At 44.4% G+C, this 24,492-nt stretch overlaps 2 protein-coding genes across 2 annotated transcripts in view; both read right to left on the bottom strand.

Annotated features, from left to right (window-relative positions):
• Nucleotides 1–24,492, bottom strand: part of PEX6 (peroxisomal biogenesis factor 6) — a 141,099-nt gene that overhangs the window by 112,940 nt on the left and 3,667 nt on the right. The gene's annotated exons all lie outside the window — the stretch shown is intronic.
• LOC147706683 (uncharacterized) lies at nucleotides 3–2,568 on the bottom strand. Its single transcript, XM_086928355.1, has 3 exons — nucleotides 605–2,568; nucleotides 105–416; nucleotides 3–18 (listed from the first exon to the last, which is right to left on the bottom strand). Exons 1-3 carry the CDS (start codon nucleotides 1,567–1,569, stop codon nucleotides 3–5), a joined length of 1,293 nt encoding a protein of 430 aa, XP_086784481.1. The 5' UTR covers nucleotides 1,570–2,568.

Raw genomic sequence — 24,492 nt, forward strand, 5'->3', positions numbered from 1 at the left:
ATCTATGCTTCATGATCCCTAAGAATCTATGCTTCATGAGCACTAAGAATCTATGCTTCATGAGCCCTAAGAATCTATGCTTCGTGATCAATAGGAATCTATGCTTCATGATCCCTAAGAATTTATGTTTTGTGATCCCTATGAATCTATGTTTTGTGATCCCTAAGAATCTATGCTTCATGATCACTAAGAATCTATGCTTCATGAGCCCTAAGAATCTATGCTTCGTGAGCCCTAAGAATCTATGCTTCGTGATCCCTAAGAATCTATGCTTCGTGATCCCTAAGAATCTATGCTTTGTGATCCCTAAGAATCTATGCACAGTGATCCCTAAGAATGTAGGTTTCATGATCCCTAACAATATATGCTTTGTGATCCCTAAGAATCTATGCTTCATGATCCCTAAGAATCTGTGCCTCATGAGCTCCAAGAATTTGCTTCGTGAGCCCTAAGAATCTATGCTTCTTGATCCCTAAGAATCTGTGCTTCATGAGCTCTAAGAATCTATGCTTTATGATCCCTAAGAATCTATGCTTTGTGATTCCTAAGAATCTATGTTCCATGATCCCTAAGAATCTGTGCTTCATGAGCTCTAAGAATTTGCTTTGTGAGCCCTAAGAATCTATGCTTCATGAGCCCTAAGAATCTATGCTTCGTGATCCCCAAGAATCTATGCTTCGTGATCCCCAAGAATCTATGCTTCGTGATCCCTAAGAATCTATGCTTCGTGATCCCTAACAATCTATGCATTGTGATCCCTAACAATCTATGCATTGTGATCCCTAACAATCTATGCATTGTGATCCCTAAGAATCTATGCTTCGTGATCCCTAAGAATCTATGCTTCGTGATCCCTAAGAATCTATGCTTCGTGACCAATAGGAATCTATGCTTCGTGATCAATAGAAATCTATGCTTCGTGATCAATAGAAATCTATGCTTTATGATCAATAGGAATATATGCTTTGTGATCCCTAAGAATCTATGCTTTGTGATCAATAGGAATCTATGCTTCGTGATCAATAGGAATCTATGCTTCGTGATCCCTAGGAATCTATGCTTTGTGATCCCTAACAATCTATGCTTTGTGATCCCTAAGAATCTATGCTTCGTGATCCCTAAGAATCTATGCTTCGTGACCAATAGGAATCTATGCTTCGTGATCAATAGAAATCTATGCTTTATGATCAATAGGAATATATGCTTTGTGATCCCTAAGAATCTATGCTTTGTGATCAATAGGAATCTATGCTTCGTGATCAATAGGAATCTATGCTTCGTGATCCCTAGGAATCTATGCTTTGTGATCCCTAAGAATCTATGCTTCGTGATCCCTAAGAATCTATGCTTCGTGATCAATAGGAATCTATGCTTCGTGATCAATAGAAATCTATGCTTTGTGATCAATAGGAATATATGCTTCGTGATCAATAGGAATCTATGCTTTGTGATCAATAGGAATCTATGCTTTGTGATCCCTAAGAATGTAGGTTTCATGATCCCTAAGAATCTATGCTTCGTGATCCCTAAGAATCTATGCTTCATGATCCCTAAGAATCTGTGCTCCATGAGCTCTAAGAATCTATGCTTTATGATCCCTAAGAATCTATGCTTTGTGATCCCTAAGAATCTGTTTCATGAGCCCTAAGAATGTATGCTTCGTGATCCCTAAGAATCTATGCTTCGTGATCCCTAAGAATCTATGCTTCATGATCCCTAAGAATCTATGCTTCGTGGTCCCTAGGAATCTATGCTTCGTGATCAATAGGAATCTATGCTTCGTGATCAATAGGAATCTATGCTTTGTGATCGATAGGAATCCATGCTTTGTGATCCTTAAGAATGTAGGTTTCATGATCCCTAACAATCTATACTTCGTGATCCCTAAGAATCTATGCTTCGTGATCTCTAAGAATCTATGCTTTGTGAGCCCTAAGAATCTGTTTCATGATCCCTAAGAATCTATGCTTTGTGAGCCCTAAGAATCTATGTTTCATGATCCCTAAGAATCTATGCTTTGTGAGCCCTAAGAATCTATGTTTCATGATCTCTAAGAATCTATGATTTATGATCCCTAAGAATCTATGCTTCGTGATCCCAAAAAATCTATGCTTCATGATCCCTAAAAATCTATGCTTCGTGATCCCTAAGAATCTATGCTTTGTGATCCCTAAGAATCTGTGCTTCGTGATCCCTAAGAATCTATGCTTTGTGATCAATAGGAATCTATGCTCCGTGATCAATAGGAATCTATGCTTCGTGATCAATAGGAATCTATGCTTTGTGATCCCTAAGAATGTAGGTTTCATGATCCCTAACAATCTATGCTTCGTGATCCCTAAGAATTTATGCTTCATGATCCCTGAGAATCTGTTTCTCGATCCCTGAGAATCTATGTTTCTTGATCCCTGAGAATCTATGTTTCTTGATCCCTGAGAATCTATGTTTCATAGAGTAAGAGCCCATAAGGTTCACTCACTCCCAACAGCAAGACCAACCACACTAAAACATCTGGAGTTAGACAAAGGAACCAGTCCAGCACCTCAAGACTAATAACATGTTGGGAAGTTTACCAGCAAGAAATGAGCTACAGGCAGGTCCCTCACATCCATCGATTCCAGGCCTAAATTTCCTCACATGGGTGTACACAGTTGGCTGCCCACCCAGCGTCGGCTACCACCCAGCATCAGCTGCCCACCCAGCGCTGGCTGCCCTCCCCGTGTTGATTGCCCACCCAGCGCCGGCTGCCCTCCTAGTGTCGGTTGCCCACCCAGTGTCGGCTTGTTCCATGAGGTGCAAATAATCTATTGTTCTCGATGATGATTAAACGCTTATGATGCCTGTAAGATGTAGCAGGACAACCCATAGACATCGGAAGAGGCTTCTTCCTGTGTGTGTGTATATATGTATATGTATATATATATATATATTCATTGAAAAAACCATTGGTTATAGACCATATATAGTTAGGGATTAGCATTTACAAAACCTTATTTTACTCGCATAAAACCATTGAAATTCGCATATATAGTTAGTTGCGCTAACTATATATCGCGCACCCGCAATCCACTGCTGATGATGTCACATATTACATCATTCATGACATGGTCAGTGACATCACTGATGACATCACTGATGACATTACTGATGACATCTCATTTGACATTACTGATCACATCACTGATGACATCATTCATGTGATTATACGATGAACCTCTTCAGATTCTGATATAACCTTAGATACACTCAGTGTAAACAGACACTCACAGACTGTCACTCATCCATGGAGTTACTCACACACCTAGTCAGTCATGCAAAGAATCAATCACACCTCCATTTCCTCAACTATACAGTTATACACACCTTACTTATTCGAACATATACTAACACATATTTACTCTTTTATACAATCCCTGATACAAGTTCACAATGATCCATACAGCCACTCACACATTCACTGGCTCTCATGCACAGTAATTTATATATGTGAACTCTCACATGTACTGTGTTTTACATATGTACTTACTTTGACATGTAGCACTGAGATATCCATTCACTCACCAATACACTCGTACACAGTCAACCACCCATACAGCTGTTTCCACATGCAGTTTTGAACCCATAGATCTAGTGAATCAACTGTTCACACATGTATGCACAGAGTCACACACCTCCCAGCCACCCCCACACACACACTCACTTTCCCATACAAATACTTGGACAACCAATCAATAACCCATACAGTTACTCATATAGCTACTGATCAACACATGCAGCAGTTTATAGAACAACAGATATAATGATGCACAAATTAAGACAGTTTAGTCACTAACCCATGCACTCAGTGAGACACATTTAATCACTCTCTCATACAGTCAGTCATGCACCTACTAAATCCTTCATCCAGACACTTATACATCCACTCATTCTTCAATATGTAAGACATATTTTAACTTTACAGAAACAGACAGTCACTGGATGTTGTCATCAGTGATGTCATTTGAGATGTCATCAGTGATGTCACTGACCATGTCATGAATGATGTAATATGTGACATCATCAGCAGTGGATTGCGGGTGCGCGATATATAGTTAGCGCAACTAACTATATATGCGAATTTCAATGGTTTTATGCGAGTAAAATAAGGTTTTGTAAATGCTAATCGCTAACTATATATGGTCTATAACCTATGGTTTTTTCAGTGAATTTTCAAGGTTTTGTAAATGCTAATTCCTAACTATATATGGTCTATAACCAATGGTTTTTTCAATGAATTTTCAAGGTTTTGTAAATGCAAATTCCTAACTATATATGGTCTATAACCTATGGTTTTTTCAGTGAATTTCATTGGTTTTTTAAAAGCTAATATCTATAGTTGTAAAATATATTCTTTATTACGTGACGTATCACGTAGCCACGTGAGACGCCTCATGACACGTCGCATAAACGTGACGTATCGTCTCTGCAGCGCAAACAAAACCCGTAACGTAAGCGCGCCAGAGCACGCTTACAGATATATATATTTTTTTTAACCTTAATTAGACAAAATCCACACGTGCACATATCTTGAGGCCTTGCAAAGGCACATCAAACAAACAGTCCCTACAATTTTGCCAAGTTTGGTGGAAATCTATTCCTTTAAATTTTATTTTACTGTTTCTCTTGGTTTTCCCCTTGTTACGCTTACCGGAACGCTACCCGGTACACAAACCGGACGCTCCAAAAACACAAGATGTCGGACTCCCGTTACGCTGCCGGTTAGCTGCCCGGTTGGCGTACCGGGAAGCGCCTCTACCGCGAAAAATCGCAATTTTCTTTTTTTTTCTTTTGCCCCGCGGGGCACTTTAATATCCCCCTCATCAATCCTAGGGAGTCAGGAGGTGTCTACCTTGCCCCCTTTCCTTCATTTCCCCCTTCGTTTTTCACCACCTCTTGTCTCTCGATCCTACCGAGAAACAAGATGGCGGCCGCTCCAGACTGTTTACAATGTTGACACCCATTCAGCTTCTCCTCAGACTCCCGTTACACTGCCGGTTAGCTGCCGGGTTAGCTGCCCGGTTCATGTACCGATTTGCGCCTCTACGACAAAAAAAAAAAAAAAAAAAAATCGCAATTTTTTTTATTTATTTTTTTGGCCCCGCGGGGCACTTTAATATCCCCCTCATCAATCTTAGGGGGTCAGAAGAGGTCTACCATGCCCCCTTTCCTTCATTTCCCCCTTCGTTTTGGCCTCCTCTTGTCTCTCGATCCTACCGAGAGACAAGATGGCGGCTGCTCCGGACTGTTTAGAATGTTGACAGACACCGGACAGCCAATCAGCTTCGCTTCGCAAAGCTCCGTTACGCGAAAAGTACGCGAACTGGTGCGCTATCCAGGACGCTGTCACAGATATATAAATTTTTTAAAACGTTAATTTCTCAAAATCCACTGGAGCACATATATTGAGACCCAGCAAAGGCACATCGGGCTAACAGTCCCTACAATTTTGCCAAGTTTTGTGCAAATCCATTCAGCCGTTCGAGCTAAAAGTGAGGCCAAACGCCCTATGGAAATTAACATGGGAAAAACGCGTTTTGGGACCCCCCTTTTTTCTCGGCCCCCCCCTTGACGAAACCCCCCCAAATTTTCAGGGGCTGCTCAGAAACAAAATGTGCCATTTTCCTGAAAATTTCAGCCGATTCCGTCCACAAACGCCAAAGTTATTAGACATAGAATTTTCAAAAGTCCCATAGGAAAAAAATCCTAACTATATATACCTACTGGCTATCGCCAGTAGGTAATATATATATATATATATATATATAGTGAAAAGCAGAAATCTAGGCCAGAGGCAACAAGCACTGTACACAGTACAAGGGGAATACACATGTCAAAAGAGAAGAATATTGACAAATGATCAGTGAGCAGAAGACCAAACAGGGCAGGAGCTGGTAACTCAAAGGGAAACTAGTGGCGGAGAAGGGACTCAAAGACAGGCCAATGGAAGATGTAGTGGAAGCTTGTAGCCTCTGGGGCAGGAGCAGGTGTCATCCAATCGCAGGGTTCAGCACCGCAACATGAGGGGCCTGGAAATGGGTATGGTGTTATATCCTGCTTATTTAGTATATCTATCCCTGGTTACCTTTCTCCCAGCTGCTCAGACAGTGTAAGTGTTGGCAGTGGAACGTTGGTGTAATGGACATGAGTGGAATGCTTGGGTGCCTGTGTGAGTGACAATTGGAAGATGGGCTGAGCAGCAGGCAGGCGGCTCCTGTGGGGTTGTCCCTTAAGGATTAAATAAAGTAATACTTAAAATACAACTCAGCTATGTCTGGTAAGATACAACATATTTTGGCGACCACCTGAACTAAGACCCAAGCATACTACTGGATTTAAAAGACACGTCTATGGTATGAACAAGGAGAAACTAAGGAAACCTACCGAAACGAAGAATAAAGCAGCTACAATGAAGCTCCAAGCGTGCCAGCCCCACCAGTGTCCTCGTTTGCGGACAGCCCCAGCCTGGACATGCTTCATTGGTCTGCTAAAAATGACATTGATACAAGTGGGTAAGTGGTGTGAGCCTCAATACTTCCCCATCTATATTTAGTTACTTTCTACATATGGATGGATCAACTGGTTTTGGAAGGTTTACAATCATACACATTTAAAACAGCAGACAATCCTATCCAGGGCTTATTTCTTTCTATTGCACTCCTGAGTGTTCCAGCCACTTCAGTCTCTAGAGGCTTACAAGGGGACGATTGCTTGCTGGAAATGGGATCTGCAATTTACAGGAGTCATTTGTGGTGGAGAACATCCTTTAATATTTGCATCGCAAGCATGAGACCTATGGTATCACGCACAATATATATTTTTGGGGCGGTATTATTATTGTTTTTTTAATCGGGGTGAGGATGGGTCCATCGGCCATCGAGGGCGAGATTAATTCAGATTTTAATGTGTTTTGTCCCTACTATAAAGTCATGCCTACGTTGCTGGTTAAACCGTTTTGCTGCGATTTGTATATCATATTAGAGCGCATGCACAATACTTTTATCTGGAGTCGTCAAGTGCCTCTGTGGGATCTTCTATGACGTCTATTCTTCTACCCAGCTTCTGGCTGCCATGGGACGCTTTTCAGCATGCTGCAACCGTAGGCCACCCAGCGCACGTCAACTTTATGTGACGCCATCTTGTTTTTGGCAGCGCATAGTTCACAGCGCTGCAATGTGTCCCGTATTGTTCGGCCAGTTTGTGGTTTGTTCGGCCAGCCCACGAGCAGTGTGGTCAGTTTGGCCTTGCATCGACTGCATGCTAGCAGACCTAGATTTCAGGTGACAGGGTGCTGTCTTCATCGTGCAGGAATCTTCAGCAGTCCTTTATACAGCTCGAGCCCGGATGTGAGGTGGGACTTAATGTTTTTTTGCCGCGTGTTCCTATGCTAACAAGCTGCAGCGTAAAGGATATTAATTACGATCAAGCCACAGCACATCCATCATTAAACGCCCGGCGCTGGATCTTTCCTTGCACTCGCCTTTGGTTGGGAGCTTGCGGCCGCACACTAGGCTGCATGTTTTTTGATAAAGCGATTTTGCAGCCGGCTGTCAAGTTCAAGACTGCGCTAATTGTAGACGCGCATTGTGTTCTGTTCATTCATGTTTGCTGAAACCGCATGCTGCATAGGATTGCTGATCAGAGGTAAGGAACAATGTCTGCTCTACATGTGGTGTTCAAAAAGCCTCGGCGTACTGTGTTTTGACATTAATGTTCTTGACAATCTGCTGCTACGGCTCGTAGGTCTTGCCCAAACTCAGTGTTCTGGAAAGAATAACTGCAGCAACATAGAGGTGTTTTGTACTTGGAGTGTTCTATCCTGGGTTCACCTCTCTCATGGTTTATCATTGCAAGTAGTTTGTGTGAGACATCGCTCACAGGTGGTTTTGGTCTGATTACAGTTTAAAATAAAAATACAAGACAAAGAGTTTGCATGATTTTGAGTAAATATTAGAGTAATAGTCATCACTTGCATGTGTAATAGTGATGCCAAGGTCCTACATGGTTTTTTTGTCAATGTTTATGGAGAAACAGCAAACGACAAATATTCAAAAATTTCACATGCTACACTATGTGGGTTTCACTATATTTGTATGTCATCATTTTCACATTTTTCTCTACAGGTATGTCGACATTTTACAGTACCTATTATGCAACTTTGCTGCATCGCATTGTACATATCCCTTACACATGGGATTGCGTTATGGGATTAGTTGCCAATCTCTTTGGAAGTCTCGTTACCTTTACAGAAGTGGGGTCCTAATCTCTTAGTGGGTAGTGGTCACCCATCTTTCCCTCCCTTACTTGAGGGAGGTTCTAGTCTCTTGGTGGATGGTTGCTCACCTTTTCAGTTTCATAGTTACACTACTTTACTTGAGGGTTCTGTTAATGGTGTGTAAGTCGCCATGCGCTACACGTCTTTCCTGCTCGGTGTGCAAGTCGCCATGTGCTACACATCTTGTCTATACAGTAAGTCACCAGGTGCTACATGTATACTTTGGTCTCTCACCCTCACGTCAAGGGTAAGTTATGGGTGTTACTCCCATTTACACGGTTTGTCAAAAACACTTACAGGAGGGATGACTTTTTGGGTTACAGTCCAAAGTGTTTTACCCTTTACATGAGGGGTGTCACAATTGAGTGTGTACCTCATGTTCCTTACATAAGGAATCCTTTTCACACTTTTGGTTCAGTTGTTGGGATCGTAGTTACGGGGTGCGGTCCACCCTTTGCTACATTTTATTATAAATTGTTTTACTGGGGAGGATGGGTTATACTGCTTGTCAATTTATTTTATTGCTTGTCAATTTATTTACTCTTCCTTTCAGGTTACTTAAGTGTTCTGACTCATTATGTTGTATTTTAATTTGCATCCCTGAGTTTTGAACTACTTTCTGCTTATGTACATTCTTGGGTATAGTTCCTCCCAATTTGCATCGTTGTTTTTATTTTTCATTTAAAAGGAGGGGGGATAGGTTATATCCTGCTTATTTAGTGTATACATTTCAGAAGTGTGATGCAAACGGATTTACAGAGGAGCAAAACAAATCAGAACACTTTACTTGGTGATGTGCAAACAACAAATATTTGAAGAAACTCTATTTACAAACACTGTACTCTATATATATATATATAAAATTCACTGAAAAAACCATAGGTTATAGACCATATATAGTTAGGAATTCGCATTTACAAAACCTTATTTTACTCACACAAAACCATTGAAATTCCATATATAGTTAGTTGCACTAACTATATATCGCGCACCCGCAATCCACTGCTGATGATGTCACATATTACATCATTCATGACATGGTCAGTGACATCACTGATGACATCTCAAATGACATCACTGATGACAACATCCAGTGACTGTATGTTTCTGTAAAGTTAAAATATGTCTTACATATTGAAGAATGAGTGGATGTATAAGTGTCTGGATGAAGGATTTAGTAGGTGCATGACTGACTGTATGAGTGAGTGATTAAATGTGTCTCACTGAGTGCATGGGTTAGTGACTAAACTGTCTTAATTTGTGCATCATTATGTCTGTTGTTCTGTAAACTGTTGCATGTGTTGATAAGTAGCTATATGAGTAACTATATGGGTTATTGATTGGTTGCCCAAGTATTTGTATGGGAGACTGAGTGTGTGTGTGTGGGTGGCTGGGAGGTGTATGACTCTGTGCATAGATGTGTGAGCAGTTGATTCACTAGATGTATGGTTTCAAAAGTGCATGTGGAAACAGCTGTATGGGCGGTTGACTGTGTGCATGAGTGTATTGGTGAGTGAATGGATATCTCAGTGCTACATGTCAAAGTAAGTACATATGTAAAACACAGTACATGTGAGAGTTGACATATATAAATAACTGTGCATAAGAGCCAGTGAATGTGTGACTGGCTGTATGGATCATTGTGAACTTGTATCAGGGATTGTATAAGAGAGTAAATATGTGTTAGTATATGTTTGAATAAGTAAAGTTTGTATAACTGTATAGTTGAGGAAATGGAGGTGTGATTGATTCTTTGCATGACTGACTAGGTGTGTGAGTAACTCCATGGATGAGTGACAGTCTGTGAGTGTCTGTTTACACTGATTGTATCTAAGGTTATATTAGAGTCTGAAGAGGTTCATCGTATTATCACATGAATGATATCATCAGTGATGTGATCAGTAATGTCAAATGAGATGTCATCAGTGATGTCACTTGAGATGTCATCAGTGATGTCATTTGAGATGTCATCAGTGATGTCATCAGTGATGTCACTGACCATGTCATGAATGATGTAATATGTGACATCATCAGCAGTGGATTGCGGGTGCGCGATATATAGTTAGTGCAACTAACTATATATGGAATTTCAATGGTTTTATGCGAGTAAAATAAGGTTTTGTAAATGCGAATTCCTAACTATATATGGTCTATAACCTATGGTTTTTTCAGTGAATTTTCAAGGTTTTGTAAATGCTAATTCCTAACTATATATGGTCTATAACCTATGGTTTTTTCAGTGAATTTTCAAGGTTTTGTAAATGCCAATTCCTAACTATATATGGTCTATAGCCTATGGTTTTTTCAGTGAATATATATATATATACACACATACATATATAAACATATATCATCTGTATATCTATATAAATACAAACATAAATGCATGCATACATATACTTATATGCATACAGATGCATGTTATTTACATGAAAGTTGAAAAAACACTAATAAAAGCAAAGCTAAAAAGCCACCTCATTACAAACAGAAAGGCTTTAAACTTAAACGAGGGCGAGATCTATTGCATTTTCAATGCATGTTTACTTTGGTTCCATCAAGAAGGCATTCAGATGTGTCACACATTTGCCATAAATTCTGAATGTTAGCACTCTAGTTGCACATTAGATCACTGTAGTAAAGCTACTGCTCACCAGGGACGTCTGCTGCTGGTATTCAAAGTGCATGTTTCAGTCTGCATGTCAGAATTTTTTTAATGAAATAGAAGAGGATTTGAGAAGTCACTCAAAATGATCCCTAATTTTTCTTTCTGAAGCACTAATCATACTTTCTATGGCAAAATTAACCCCCTCATGTTGTTCCTTTTTAAATTGAGTGTTTTCAGACTTACCACTTCATTCCAATCAAGATGGCTTCTGGTGTGCCATACTTTTGTCATAAGTAAGACTGTTAGCGCTCTAGTTGTTCTTTAGAACACTCTGGGACATTCTGTCATTGGGCTATACTTGGGGTACATCTGGGTGATATTTGGGCTACATTTAGGCTCTTTTGTCTCTGGTGGCCATCTTGGGAGACTGTATGTCATATTTTTTTATGAAATTGAAGAGGGTTTGAGAAGTCACTCAAAATGTGCCCTAATTTTTCTTTCTGCCGCACTAATCATAATTCATATGGCAAAATATACCCCTCATTTAGTTCCTTTTTAAATTAAATGTTTTAAGAGTTACCACTTTATTCCAATCAAGATGGCTTCAGGTGTGCCATACCTTTGTAATAAGTAGGACTGTTAGCGCTCTAGTTGTTCTTTAGAACACTCTGGGACATTCTGTCATTGGGCTATACTTGGGCTACATCTGGGTGATATTTGGGCTACATTTGGGATCTTTTGTCTCTGGTGGCCATTTTGGGAGACTGCATGTCAGAATTTTTTAATGAAATAGAAGAGGATTTGAAAAGTCACTCAAAATGTGCACTAATTTTTCTTTCTGCAGCACTAATAATACCTTCAATTGCATAATATACCCCCTCATTTTGTTCCTTTTTAAATTAAATGTTTTAAGAGTTACCACTTTATTCCAATCAAGATGGCTTCAGGTGTGCCATACCTTTGTAATAAGTAGGACTGTTAGCGCTCTAGTTGTTCTTTAGAACACTCTAGGAAGCTGCAGTAGAACACAAAGGAATCAACTGACAGTCTCTGTCCTTGTTGGATGTACATGTTTTACTGAGAATGTCAGACTTCATTTTCACATGACTGAGAAAGATAATTTGAATTTACAGAAAATATGCTTTCAGTTTAGCTTATAGATCCCCTTCCAAACCACTGTGGGAAAATCATGAGATATTAGTTTTCTTTCAAACAATATTCATGATATCACAGCAGAAGGTTTTTTCACATGGTAAAATCACCTTAGAACCCACCACAATTCCTAAAACGAGTATGGTACCATCAACAAATGATTTATAATGTAACTAAAGTCCTAAAACCCTCTATTAACTACAATGCTTTTTAATGAGGTGCTATCATGTATATTGGTCCCAAGATGGCTGCCAACACTTCTTGGATGAAGTGCTGACAGCCAATCAGATCAGATGTGTGGTTAGGCTCCGCCCAGATATATATCTTTTTTTGAACCTAAATTACTCAAAATCCACTGGAGCACATATATTGAGACCTAGCAAAGGCACATCGGGCTAACAGTCCCTCCAATTTTGCCAAGTTTCGTGCAAATCCATTCAGCCGTTCGAGCTAAAAGTGAGGCCAACCGCCCTATGGAAATTAACATGGGAAAAACGCGTTTTGGGACCCCCCTTTTTTCTCGGCCCCCCCTTGATGAAACCCCCCCCAAATTGTCAGGTGCTGCTCAGAAACAAAATGTTCCATTTTCCTGAAAATTTCAGCCAATTCCGTCCACAAACGCCAAAGTTATTAGACATAGAATTTTCAAAAATCCCATAGAGAAAAAATCCTAACTATATATACCTACTGGCGACCGCCAGTAGGATATATATATATATATATATATATATATCTATATATATATATATATATATATATTTTCCATAGTTTTATATAGCACAAACTTGACAAGAAGGTATCAGAGTGCTTTACATGAGCACCAGTTTTGTTACAGACGGACAGATTCATTATTTATTTTTTTGTTAGGCACGGGGAGATTAAATAATTTGCTCGGAATCACAGGACATTGAGAGTCGTTGGCGAGACTTGAACCCAGTTCCCCACATTAAAGGTCGACTACCCTAGCCGTTAGGCTACATAATCTCCCATATAGTTTTAAAACCACAAGTCACTGGGAAATACTGTGGGCATTTCAATGCAAAATCTGCTGATTGCAAATGACTGTGCTGCTACTTCATGCTTTAGTTATGCAGTTAATAAAAGCAACAGATTTTAAACACGAGTTGAGAAACATTACTGCCCCCGTGCTGATGACAATGCGGTTAATGAACTGAGGCAAGTCAGTGGTCATGTGTATCCTACATATGGCTAGATTTTTTATTATATATGGAGCAAAAGTTTAGTCTAATAAATCAAACAAAAGCATGTTCTGTACCGCTGACAAGATGAACTTGTGTATTTGAAGGTGCTCTCATGTGATAAAGAAGAAAATGGTGTCTCATTGAATTAAAATACTTGCCCGGGATCACATAATTTAAAACTAGTTTATGGGTCAAGAGCATTATAATTACGCCGAGTACATTATTGAAGTCACATATCTGCAGGTCTAATAACATTTTGGGGATTTTCCAAGGCCTGTGGAGGACAGGAGAGAAGCTAGGAGGCATCAAATAGAGCTGGAGAGGCTTAAGATGGAGTCACAAAAGATGCTTAGACCATGAGTGTGGTATCAAGGAGCTGGAGTTCGTGAGTAAATCCAGCACGGATGGCGGCAGCAATTCCTCAGTGCACTCTGAAAGAATATGAGACATTCCCAAAAATGTAGGACAAGCCTAACAAGGAAGAGGACATGCAAAGGTGGTCCCAGGGGTATGAGGCATCTATCCACATGAATGGGGTCTCTGATAGAAATTTGGGGGTAGGATTGTGGAACCACTTCACAGGGGAGGGACATATTGTTAGCGTTAGGTAAGGGATTCAATCTCACCCATACTGAAATGAAGGAGGCCCTCCTCACCAGTTACGGCCTCATTCCTGACAAGTACAGGGATCAGACCTGGTCAGAACATGTAGATTCTTTTTGCAGATCACAGGATGGTTGGGTGAAGGGCAGTAATGTGACAGTTTGCTATGGAGGCCGACCGCTAGGTGAGAACCAGGGTCCACAAGAAGGTGTATGGGGGGAGGCTCTACCAAAGGTGGGCAGGGTCCCCAGCAGAAGAGTGGGGGAACAAGGGTAAAGCGAAGGGAGTTCTCTAAAGGGCCCCAAACTAGTACCCAGGGTAAAGATCCCCCCTCCCACCCCTCAGTCCGGTGTCACCTGGTATCTGAGGAGCAAGTAGTCCCTGGTGTAATCCACCAAGTATTTGCTTTAGTTAACTGAAGAGCAGCAATGTAAGGTGGCACTGGTTCCCTTTGAGGGGTGTGGGTGAAGTCATCAGGTCCCTTGAGGATGGTTGGGATGCCCGCCATGCCTCTAGATCAGAGGTCTTCAATCTGTGGGGCGCGACCCCGAGGGGGGTCGTGGAGTCCTCTGAAGGGGGTCGCAGATTCTGTCCCTGGCTTGGGCTGATGAGGGTGCTCATGGCGAGGCCTAATTCACACCGAGGTGTGAAAAACATCGAAGCCTCATTAACAAGTAAAAGACTTGTCAAGTACTCGGGTGTGGCTGAGTGTGTCCCTGAAGCCGTTTCGAGCTGGGGAAGTGGGGGAGGGGGGCTGGGGGAGCAGGCTGTAGTGTAGCCTGCCCTTTGAGGTCAATGGATATTGCGCGCCTGGAGCTGTGGGTCCCGTGACACATCCCCCGCAGGGAGGCACAGAGATGCCCTACTGCCTCCCATGATCCGGAAAAAAGGAAAAACACGCAGAGAGATACTGACCCCCCCCTCCCCCATGAGAAAGGCACAGAAAAGGTGGGTGAATGAATGATGGGTGGATGGATGGATGTAAGGATGAAGGATGGATGGATGTGTGAAAAGGTGGGTGGATGAATGATGAATGGGTGGATGAAAGGGTGGATGGATGAAAGGGTGGATGGATGAAAGGGTGGATGGAAGGAAGGATGAAAGGGTAGCTGGATGAAGGATGTATGGATGGATAAAAGGTTGCATGGATGAATGATGGATGGATGTGTGAAAAGATGGGTGGATGAATGATGGGTGAATGGATGCATGAAAGGGTGGATGGATGAACGATGGATGTATGGATGGATAAAAGATTGCATGGATGAATGATGCATGGATGGATGTGTGAAAAGGTGGGGGGATGAATGATGGGTGGATGGATGAAAGGGTGGGTGGGTGGATAGATGAAAGGGTGGATGGATGATGGATCGATGTATGGATGGGAGGATGAATGGGTGGATGGATGTATGGATGGGTAAAAGGTTGCATGGATGAATGATGGATGGATGTGTAAAAATGTGGGTGGATGAATGATGGGTGGATGGATGGAAGGGTGGATGGGTAAAGGATGTATGTATGAATGGAAGGATGAAAGGGTGGATGGATGAAGGATGGATGTATGGATGTAAGGATGAAAGGGTGGATGGGTGAAGAATAGATGGATGAAGGATAGATGTATGGATGTAAGGATGAAAGGGTGGACCGATGGATGGATGTATGGATGGATAAAAGGTTGCATGGATGAATGATGCATGGATGGATGGATGTGTGAAACGGTGGGAGGATGAATGATGGGTGGGTGGATGGATGAAAGGGTGGGTGGATGGATGTATGGATGAAAGGGTGGATGAATTAAGGATGCCTGTATGGATGGGAGGACGAAAGGGTGGATGGATGTATGGATGGATAAAAGGTTGCATGGATGAATGATGGATGGATGTGTGAAAGTGTGGGTGGATGAATGATGGATGGATGTGATGAGGTCTAACAGGCGCATTTATGGTTGTCAAAAGATGATGATGAGTACCAGTTTCTAGAAACTTTTGTCAGAAGGGGGTCCTTACCCCTAAAAAGGTTTTACAAGGGGGTCTCGGCATCAAAAAGTTTGAAGACCTCTGCTCTAGATTGTCTGCTAGGAAACAACCTAGAGCAGTCCTTGTGGAAGGATGTTGAGATCAAGTCTCACTTGGAGATGCTTGGGTTGCCAGAGTGGAAATGCTTGACCACTCGGTCCATGGCAGCCGGGAAGGGTGATCAGAAGGGCCTGGAGCCTGAAAACAGTTTACCAGGTGCCCGCCGAGAGAAAGGGCAAGGGGGTGCACCGCTCCTGAGGTTCCCACAGTCCAAGAGGAGGCTGAACTCAAGAGGGGTACCCTGGAACCTATAGGGGAACAAGTGGCTGAACGGGGGGCGTATCAGAGCTGACCCATTAGCAGCAAGAGAGGGTGGGGGGGTCCCACCAGGGAAGAGTTTGGCAGGGAGAATGCCCTTCTTGGATTAGTTTACAGCAGCAGGCTGGAGGCCACGCATCTGGTGATCAGTCTGGATCACACTGGATCTACTAGAATGGTCTCCTATACAGTGAGCCTAAGGTCGCTGAGCCTTGGTCAGCCCGTGTGATGGTGATACCCCAGCAATTAAGGGCCTTCCTACTAGGTCTGGCTCAGGACATGCCTTTGGCAGGTCATTTAGGGTAGGACAAAACCTTTGACAGGATTGTCACCAGCTTCTTTTGGCCCCAAATGTGAAAGCAACATTGTAGTTCTTGCCAAACTTGCCAGGCAAGTGGTAAGAGTGAGAGGAAGTATAAGGCTCCTCTCCAAACTTTTACGATTGTATGCACCCCTTTTGAGAAAGTGGGGATGGACATTGTGGGTCCTCTAAACCCCAAGACAGCCATGAACCACAGGTATATCGAGTCTTGGTGGACCATGCTATCTCTCTCAGGACAACGACTGCAACCATGGAGGACCAGGAGTTGATGGGGATCTTTTCCGGTGTGGGGTTCCCCACAGACATGGTATATGACGAGGGTACCAATTTCATATCAAAGTATAGGATATCCCTGTTGGAGGAGTGTGGTGTAACCTGCAAGTTCACCACTCCTTACCATCTCCCAAGGTAATGGTTTGGTGGAGAGATTCAACCAAACTCTGAAGGGCATGATCAAGGGTCTAATCAACCCCATGAGGCCTAAGTGGGACGTCCTCTAGCCATGCCTGCTCTTTGCTTACAGGGAAGTAGCGAAGAAGTTATTAGGGTTCAGTCCTTTTGAGTTGCTGTATGGGCACCCTGTGAGAGGAGCTCTAAATCTTGTGAAAGAAGGCTGAGAGACAGCTCCCAGGAAACCCCTAACCCCAGGATGTATTTATCTACATGCTGGCCTTTAGAAACCAGACTGTACGCTTCAGGAGACTTGATCAGGAGAACCCTGAAGCCAGCCAGGAAGAGATGAAATGTTGGTATGACCAGAATGTCACACTGGTTTAGTTTATAGAGCGCACTGACACCATGGGTTTCCTGGCGCTGGTTGGACATAGAGAGGACAGAAGGACTAACCAGATTGAGGGAAAAGCCAAGTCTTTAAGGACTTACGAAAAAGTATCAGGGAATTAGAAGTTTTGAGAGAAAGAGGAAAAGAGTTCCAGAGCTTGGGGGCCAGGTGTGCGAATCTCCGGCCTCCGGATCTGCAGAGCTTGTAGGGGGGGACAGTCAAGAAGTGAAGATGAGAGGATCTCAGATTCCGGGATGGGCAGTAGGGTCTAATAAGAGATTTCACAAAGGCGGGACAGGGCCCGGTTAGCGATTTGAAAGTAAGGCAGCCGATCTTGAAGGCCGCCCTTGCGGTGACAGGGAGCCAGTGGAGTTTGGGCAGGAGGGGCCTGGCGGATTGCCACTTCGGGATCCCTAGGGCCAATCTCGCCGCTTGATTTTGAATCACTTGCAGTCTAGCCACCGATGTTTTAGGCAGACCGTGATAAATCGCATTAGAAAAATCTAAGCGGGAGAGGACGAGGGCCATGATGACCTGCAGGAGGGCATCAGGTGTGAAGAGGGATGCCACTTTCCTGATCCTGCGCAGCTGGTAAATACAGGACGAGGCCACCGTCCCCACCTGTGGCCCAAGGGATAAACCGGAGTCAATTGTGACCCCTAGACTCTTCACCGAGGCCATAGGGGTGGGAGAAGGACCAAGTTCCGCCGGCCAGAATTGTGGCCCCCAGGAGGTGGCGCTCCTACCGGGAAGGAGGAGCTCCGTCTTGCCGGGGTTCAATTTTAGCTGGTTGTGGCCCATCCACTGGAGAATGTGGGACATGACTGCCTGGAAGTTGGGGATAGCAGAAGAGGAGGTGAGAGGAAGGAAGAGTTGCAGGTCGTCCGCGTAATTAAACACGGTGACGTCCCACTGCCTCAAAGAAAGAAGGGGGCGAAGATAGAGATTGAAAAGAAGAGGGGATAAGGAAGAACCCTGGGGGACCCCGCAGGGCGAGTGCTCCCTAGGAGCCCTGAAAGTGCCCAGGCTGAGGGTCTGAGACCTGCCTGCCAGGAAGGATTTGACCCAGGCCAGCGCCAGGCCCTGGATGCCAGCCTGCTCGACACGGTGGAAAAGGATGTTATGATCCACCGTGTCGAAGGCGGCCGACAGATCTAATAATACCAAGGCCTGGGGGGTACCCTTGTCAACCCCGTCTCTCAAGGCATCCAGCACGGCCAAGATCACTGTCTCCGTAGAGTGGCCGGGTCTGAAGCCGGCCTGGTTGGTCTCGAGAAAGTTGGAACTCTCGATAAACTGTGAGAGACAGGTAGTGACGTGGGCCTCCAGGATTTTAGAAAAGAAAGGTAGGAGGGAAATAGGACGGTAATTCGCTGGGACAGCGGGGTCGGCCCCTGGCTTCTTCAAAAGGGGCACCAGCACGGCTTTCTTGAAGGAGCCAGGCACCGTACCGGAAGAAAGAGAAGAGTTTAACAGGGGGAGAATGCAGTCGGGTAAGGAGTGGCAGATGTCCTGGAGTATGGACGGGGGTCAGCAGTCGTCTGGGGATCCGGACTTGATACGAGTGGCAAGAGTGGCCAGAGAAATGGGGTCTAGGAGAGGGAATTGTGTGAACGAAAAGGTATTGTGAGGAGGGGAAACAAAACCAGCGCCAGGAGAAGTAACTGGAATGGTGTCCTTAATCAATACAATTTTTTCGATAAAATAGGTGCTAAGAGTATTACATGCTTCCTGTGTGGGGGCCTGGGTAGGGAGTGTCCTGGGGTCGGAAGTAAATTCGTTGAGGACTTTGAAAATTTCTTTAGATTGACAGGGGGCAGATAAAATTTTTCCTGAAGCGTAGGCTTTTTTTGCTGTGAGAATGGCAAGTTTGTACCTATTGCGGGCGACCACATAGGCATCTCTACTTAGGGGGTGGTAGTCTCTCCTCCACTTGCGCTCGAGTTGGCGAAGTTCCAAGTGGAGGGATTTGAGATGGGGGGTAAACCATTTGTGGGAATTACTGTGCCGGGATTGAGGGAACTTAGTTAGGGGGGCCAAGATGTCACTGGCTGTCGTAAGCCAGTCTGCTACCAACCCATAAAGCTTATCAGTACCGATGTCATTAGGTAACAAAGGACGAGTTTGAGACAGATGGGCTAGTAGTTTGGGGGAGTCGACAGCCTTCCACTTGCGGGCCATGCCGCCCTCCCGCGGGGGGACCCTAATCTGGCCAACCGCCGATATTGTGGTGTCGATCATGAGATGATCTGACCACACACAAGGTGTTATTAGTGGGCGGGAGGACTTGACCCCATGAGTCCAGATATGATCGAGGATGTGGCCGCCCTTATGGGTGGCAGACCTGACTAGTTGGGTGAAGTTCAGGCTCGAAAGACCCTCGAACAATTCGGAAGCATGCGGGCCAGCGTCCTCGTGCTGGAACCAGTAATTAAAGTCACCAATGATGACAATACGGGGGAGGAGGTAGCAATGTTGGTTAGCTAATCAATGAAAGATGAAGGAAAGGATGGCATAGGGTGGGGAGGGCGATAGAGTACCATAAGGGTGACTGCCCCTGCCTCAGTCCCGAGACTGAGGACCAGGGTGTCCACTTCCGGCAGGGTCATAGCTGCGGAGGTAATGATCTTCAGATCCTTACGTATTACCGCCGCCACCCCCCCCCGGAGCGACCCCCTGAACGGTTGGTGTTCAGCAGGAAGTAGTCTGGGGGTAATGCAGCCAAGATGTCAGGAAGTGAATCATCAGTGAGCCAGGTCTCTGATAACAATAGGACATAAGGACTCTCAGTCAAAAGTAGGTGTAAGATGTCGGCTTGGTGCTTAACCATGGAGCGGGTATTTAGGTATAGAACCCGTATCTGTGACTCAATGGGAGCCGAAGCCATAGGTGCTGGCATCGACGCAAGATGGGGGGATGGGGTGCCTGCAATGCCGAGAGATGTAATGCGAGTCCAGGTGTCGGGGGAGAGAGGACTGGCAAAGGCGTGTAGGCACTTAAGAGCAGAAGGAGAATAAGGTATGGAAATGGCAGCATCCCTAGCCCCTGGGCCCGCCCGGCCGCGGACGGGCGCAGACGGGCTGGACTTAGGCGCGACTTCGGCGCGCTGACGGCGTGCCCGCTGCGCTCCCTATATCGGGGCGCCATCCTACGCTGACCCCATAGCAGCAGAGTAACTCAACAGCTGTCGGGCAGTTTCCCACGCTGTTCTTCCTGACCCCGTGTGTCACCCACTTGTATAACCATGACGTGGACACTGGGGACAGTCCTCCTGTATAGCACAAAATCTACAGATTGACAGGGTCAAAGCCAACATCAAAGAGGTTTCTAAGATGCTGGTGTTAGAGGTGATAGAGCCCTCCAACCCAGTGGTCTTGGTCCCAGGAGCTGTGGCACCCAATGCCACTCCTGAGCTTCGGTGTAGCTTGGACTACAGTGGGCTTAATGCAGTCACCAGAACTGACGAGCACCTTATTCCCAAAGCTGATGGCTCGTAGATCGGTTGGAAGCTGCCAAGTTCTTCAGCATATCTGATTTAACATCTGGGTACTGCCAGATTGCCTTGACTTACGGGGCCAAGGAGAGGTCAGCATTTTCAACACCAGAGGGGCACTATCAGTTCCAAGTGATGCCCTTTGGGTTGAAGACTGTCCCTGCCGCCTTTCAGAGATTGGTCAACCAGGGGTTCGATGGACTGTAGTATTTCAGTCCTGCCTACCTGGATGACCGATTGTGTTCAGTTCCAGCAGGGATGATCACTTGTACCACCTCTGGGAAGTGTTGAAGACTCCACAGAAGGCGGGCCTCACTAGCACGGCCAGTAAGTGCCAGGTAGGGCAGGTGTCTGTGGTGTACTTAGGGAACCAGGTAGGAAGCGGCCAGGTGGCACCTCTACAACCTAAGATCGACACCATCCTGGCTTGGGACAACCCCAAGACCAAGACGTAGGCGAGAGCCTTTTTTTAAGTCTCACAGATTATAGGAGATTTGTCAAAGGCTATGGCACCGTTGCCACCCCCTTGACTGAGCCGACTTCAAGGAAGCAGCCAACTAAAGTTATCTGGACTCGTGCCAGTCAGTCTTCTTTTGATGACCTGAAGTCAGCCATGTGCATGGCACTCGTGCTTAAGGGACCCAACATCTCCAAGGAATTTGTCGTGCAGACCAATGCTTCAGAGCATGGTGTGGGAGCTGTGCTCTCACCTGAATGAAGTGGGTCTAGACCAGCCTATAGTCGGAGACTACACCCCAGGGAACAGAGGTGGAGTGCAATTGAGTGAGAAGCTTTTGTTGTGGCCTAGGCACTGAAGCAGCAAAGGCCCTACTTGTTTGGGACTCTTTCAGAGTTCAGACAGACCACAGGCACCTTTGATGGCTAATGCAGATAAGGGGGTAAGAACCCTAAACTGTTGAGGTGGTCCATCTCACTACAGGGAACTGACTTTACGGTGGAACACCGCCCTGGCAGAGAACCTGTCAATGCTAATGGTCTGTCAAGGTTCTGCTGCCTTAGTGGCGAGAACTCCCAGGTGGGTGGGTAGGTCTCTACTCAGCTAGAGAGGACATGCGTCAGACCTATCATCTTTTGCCATGTTTACCATGTCTTTTTACTTTCTGACCTCCTGTTTTTGATAGTATGCTAGACTTCCTTTTTGCTAGTTTAGAGTCTCTGCGTACTTTTTCAGTTATTTCGCGCTAAAGTGCAAGTGCTACTGCTGTAAATTGTGCTATAATTGGTTCTCCAGGGTTGGCATATTGCATTTACTGGTAAATCCCTAGTAAAGTGCACTGCATGTGCCCAGGGCCTGTAAATCAAATGCTACTAGTGGGACTGCAGCACTGATTGTGCCACCCACACAAAAAGCGTTTTTTAAATGTGTCTCAGACCTGGCACTGCAGTGTCTGCGCAAGCAGTTTTTAACTGCCATGTCAACCTGGCAAGCGCACCCACTTGAAGGGCCTTATCCTTCCCTTTTATTACATATAAATAACCCTTAAGGTAGGCCCAATGTAGCCCCATGGGCAGGGTGCAGTTTATATGAAAGGTAGGACATGTGCTGGTGTGTTTTACATGTCCGGATAGTGAAATACTATGAATTTCATTTTTCAATATTGAAAGGCTGTCTTTCCCATAGGTGATCATTGGAGATGCCTTGTAACATTTTACAAGTGTAACGTTCAATTGGAACAAGATGGAGAAATGGAGTTTAGGTTCCCTGACCTCCGAATTAAATAACATTTTAGTAAATTGTGTTTGAAAATGTCACTTTTACAAAGGGGTTATTTTCTTGCTAAACCATCCTGTGCGCCTATGCCCGCTTGTGGATTTGCCATCTAGTTTTAGACCGACAGGGGCTGTTTGCGCATTCACTCCAGACCCTCACACAAAGGGAGTTGAGGAGTGCCTGCATATGCTGATGGGCTATCCTGTGCTAGAGCGGTGGGAGGAGTGGTCACTGACACCTAAATAGGCTCTGGCTGCTCTGCACAATGTGGTCTTCACCCCCTGTAGTGTGGCTGGACTAAAGAGGACAGAACTGAGTTTGCTGAGCCAGAGAGACTTTATGAAGAAAAACTTCAAATGGAAAAAGAGGTAAAAGTATTAGACCTAAAACGCCAGAACTTTACAATTCTTTTGGATTAAGAAACCTGTAAAGAAGAAGACCTGGAAGAGCTGCCAGGAGGAGTAATGCCCCATTGCTGTGTGTTACTTTTGTGGGTTGGCCTGCAGTTGCTGCTTCTGTCTTGGGCAGTTCAAGTAGTCTCGGGACCAGCAAAGACTTTAAGATAATCTGCTACCAGCACTAGGAACTGTGTGTTTTCAGAAAATCAGCATGACGCCGTCAATTATGATGCTAACGGCTCTGTGACCTGTAAGCACTGCAGAGATTATCGCCCACACTTTGCACAGCAACCCTTGCCTTGTAGTGTTCTAATCTAGGACCCTGATCGATACTGTGATCTTATGCCCCTATACGGCTATAAATCCATTTATTCCCTATATTGGCATAACCGATCAAATGCAATATTCAGAAACTCGTCTCTGGCCTCACACGAACAGAGCCACATTTCAGAATCGCTTTCTCTGCCACTTCCTTTGCAACCAATTAGTGCAATGACAGAGCAGAAGTCACTATCTGAGATTCCTAGATTAACACTCCGAGTTCTTCAACAAGATAAAAACTCAGCAACCTGGAAATCCCTGCTTGCTATGTTTTGATTAGTAATAGAACTCTAATGAGCACTGATAGACGATTACTTCTTAGTGACATCTTTATTGACGTCTAATGTCCAAAAACTTACGTCAAACAAGGCACCTTTCAGGTATAAATATTACCAACGTTGCCTTAAGCAAGCGCTGTCTCGCTGCTGCTGAAGTTGCTGTTATGCTGATGATACCATAGCTGCTATCGCTATTGCTATCGCTGCTAACTAGCGAACGATGGTGTGGTGAACTTAGGAGCTGAACAGCCGTCCCCCTGCAAGAGCCCAGCAGATGCAAGCTGCCCGCGGACGCTGCCCCTCCTCCTCCTCGACGCGCTGAGAGAGACGCTGTCTTTTCTCCTGCAGAGAAATCCAGCTCCGGCGTTTCCAGGCTACCCTTGCGGGTGACTGGGATATCGACCCCCTGAAGGAGATACCAGACCTCCATCATTCTATTCCAGAGGTATGGTGTTGACTAAACCCTTAGAGAGAATTCTTGAAGCAAACCTTGGCAAAACCAACTTAACTTAAAGCTACTTACTTACTCCCCTCCCAAGTATTAGGCTTAGGTCAGGTACACTGGGGTAGGCGTAGTTAGAAGCACCAGTTGAGTATTTTAGCCTAATGTATATATGAATGTATATATGATTTATTCATTTTAAACCATTGTATGGCTAAGAAACCATATCAATGCTTTTACAGTATTATTTCGCAATACTCATCTTACTGTATGTACTTTTTATAATAACAAGTCTTGCAATTGTGGCAATTCATTTCTCTTGTACGAGAAGAAAGACTGTTCAATAAATGTTACCCTTTATTGACAACGCCCGTCTCTCTATTCTCTACATATTGTGAAAGTAACCTGCACAACCACTGACTGAGTAAAATAACTGTCTATTGTTCACACGACCCTAGAGATTGACTCTTGATCTGAGGAGCAAAGTTGTCATGTTGCACGGTTGTTGGAAAACTGAATCCC

The sequence above is a fragment of the Lissotriton vulgaris genome, chromosome 6 (genome assembly GCF_964263255.1).
Source record: "Lissotriton vulgaris chromosome 6, aLisVul1.2, whole genome shotgun sequence".
NCBI classification, from domain to species: Eukaryota; Metazoa; Chordata; class Amphibia; order Caudata; family Salamandridae; genus Lissotriton; species Lissotriton vulgaris.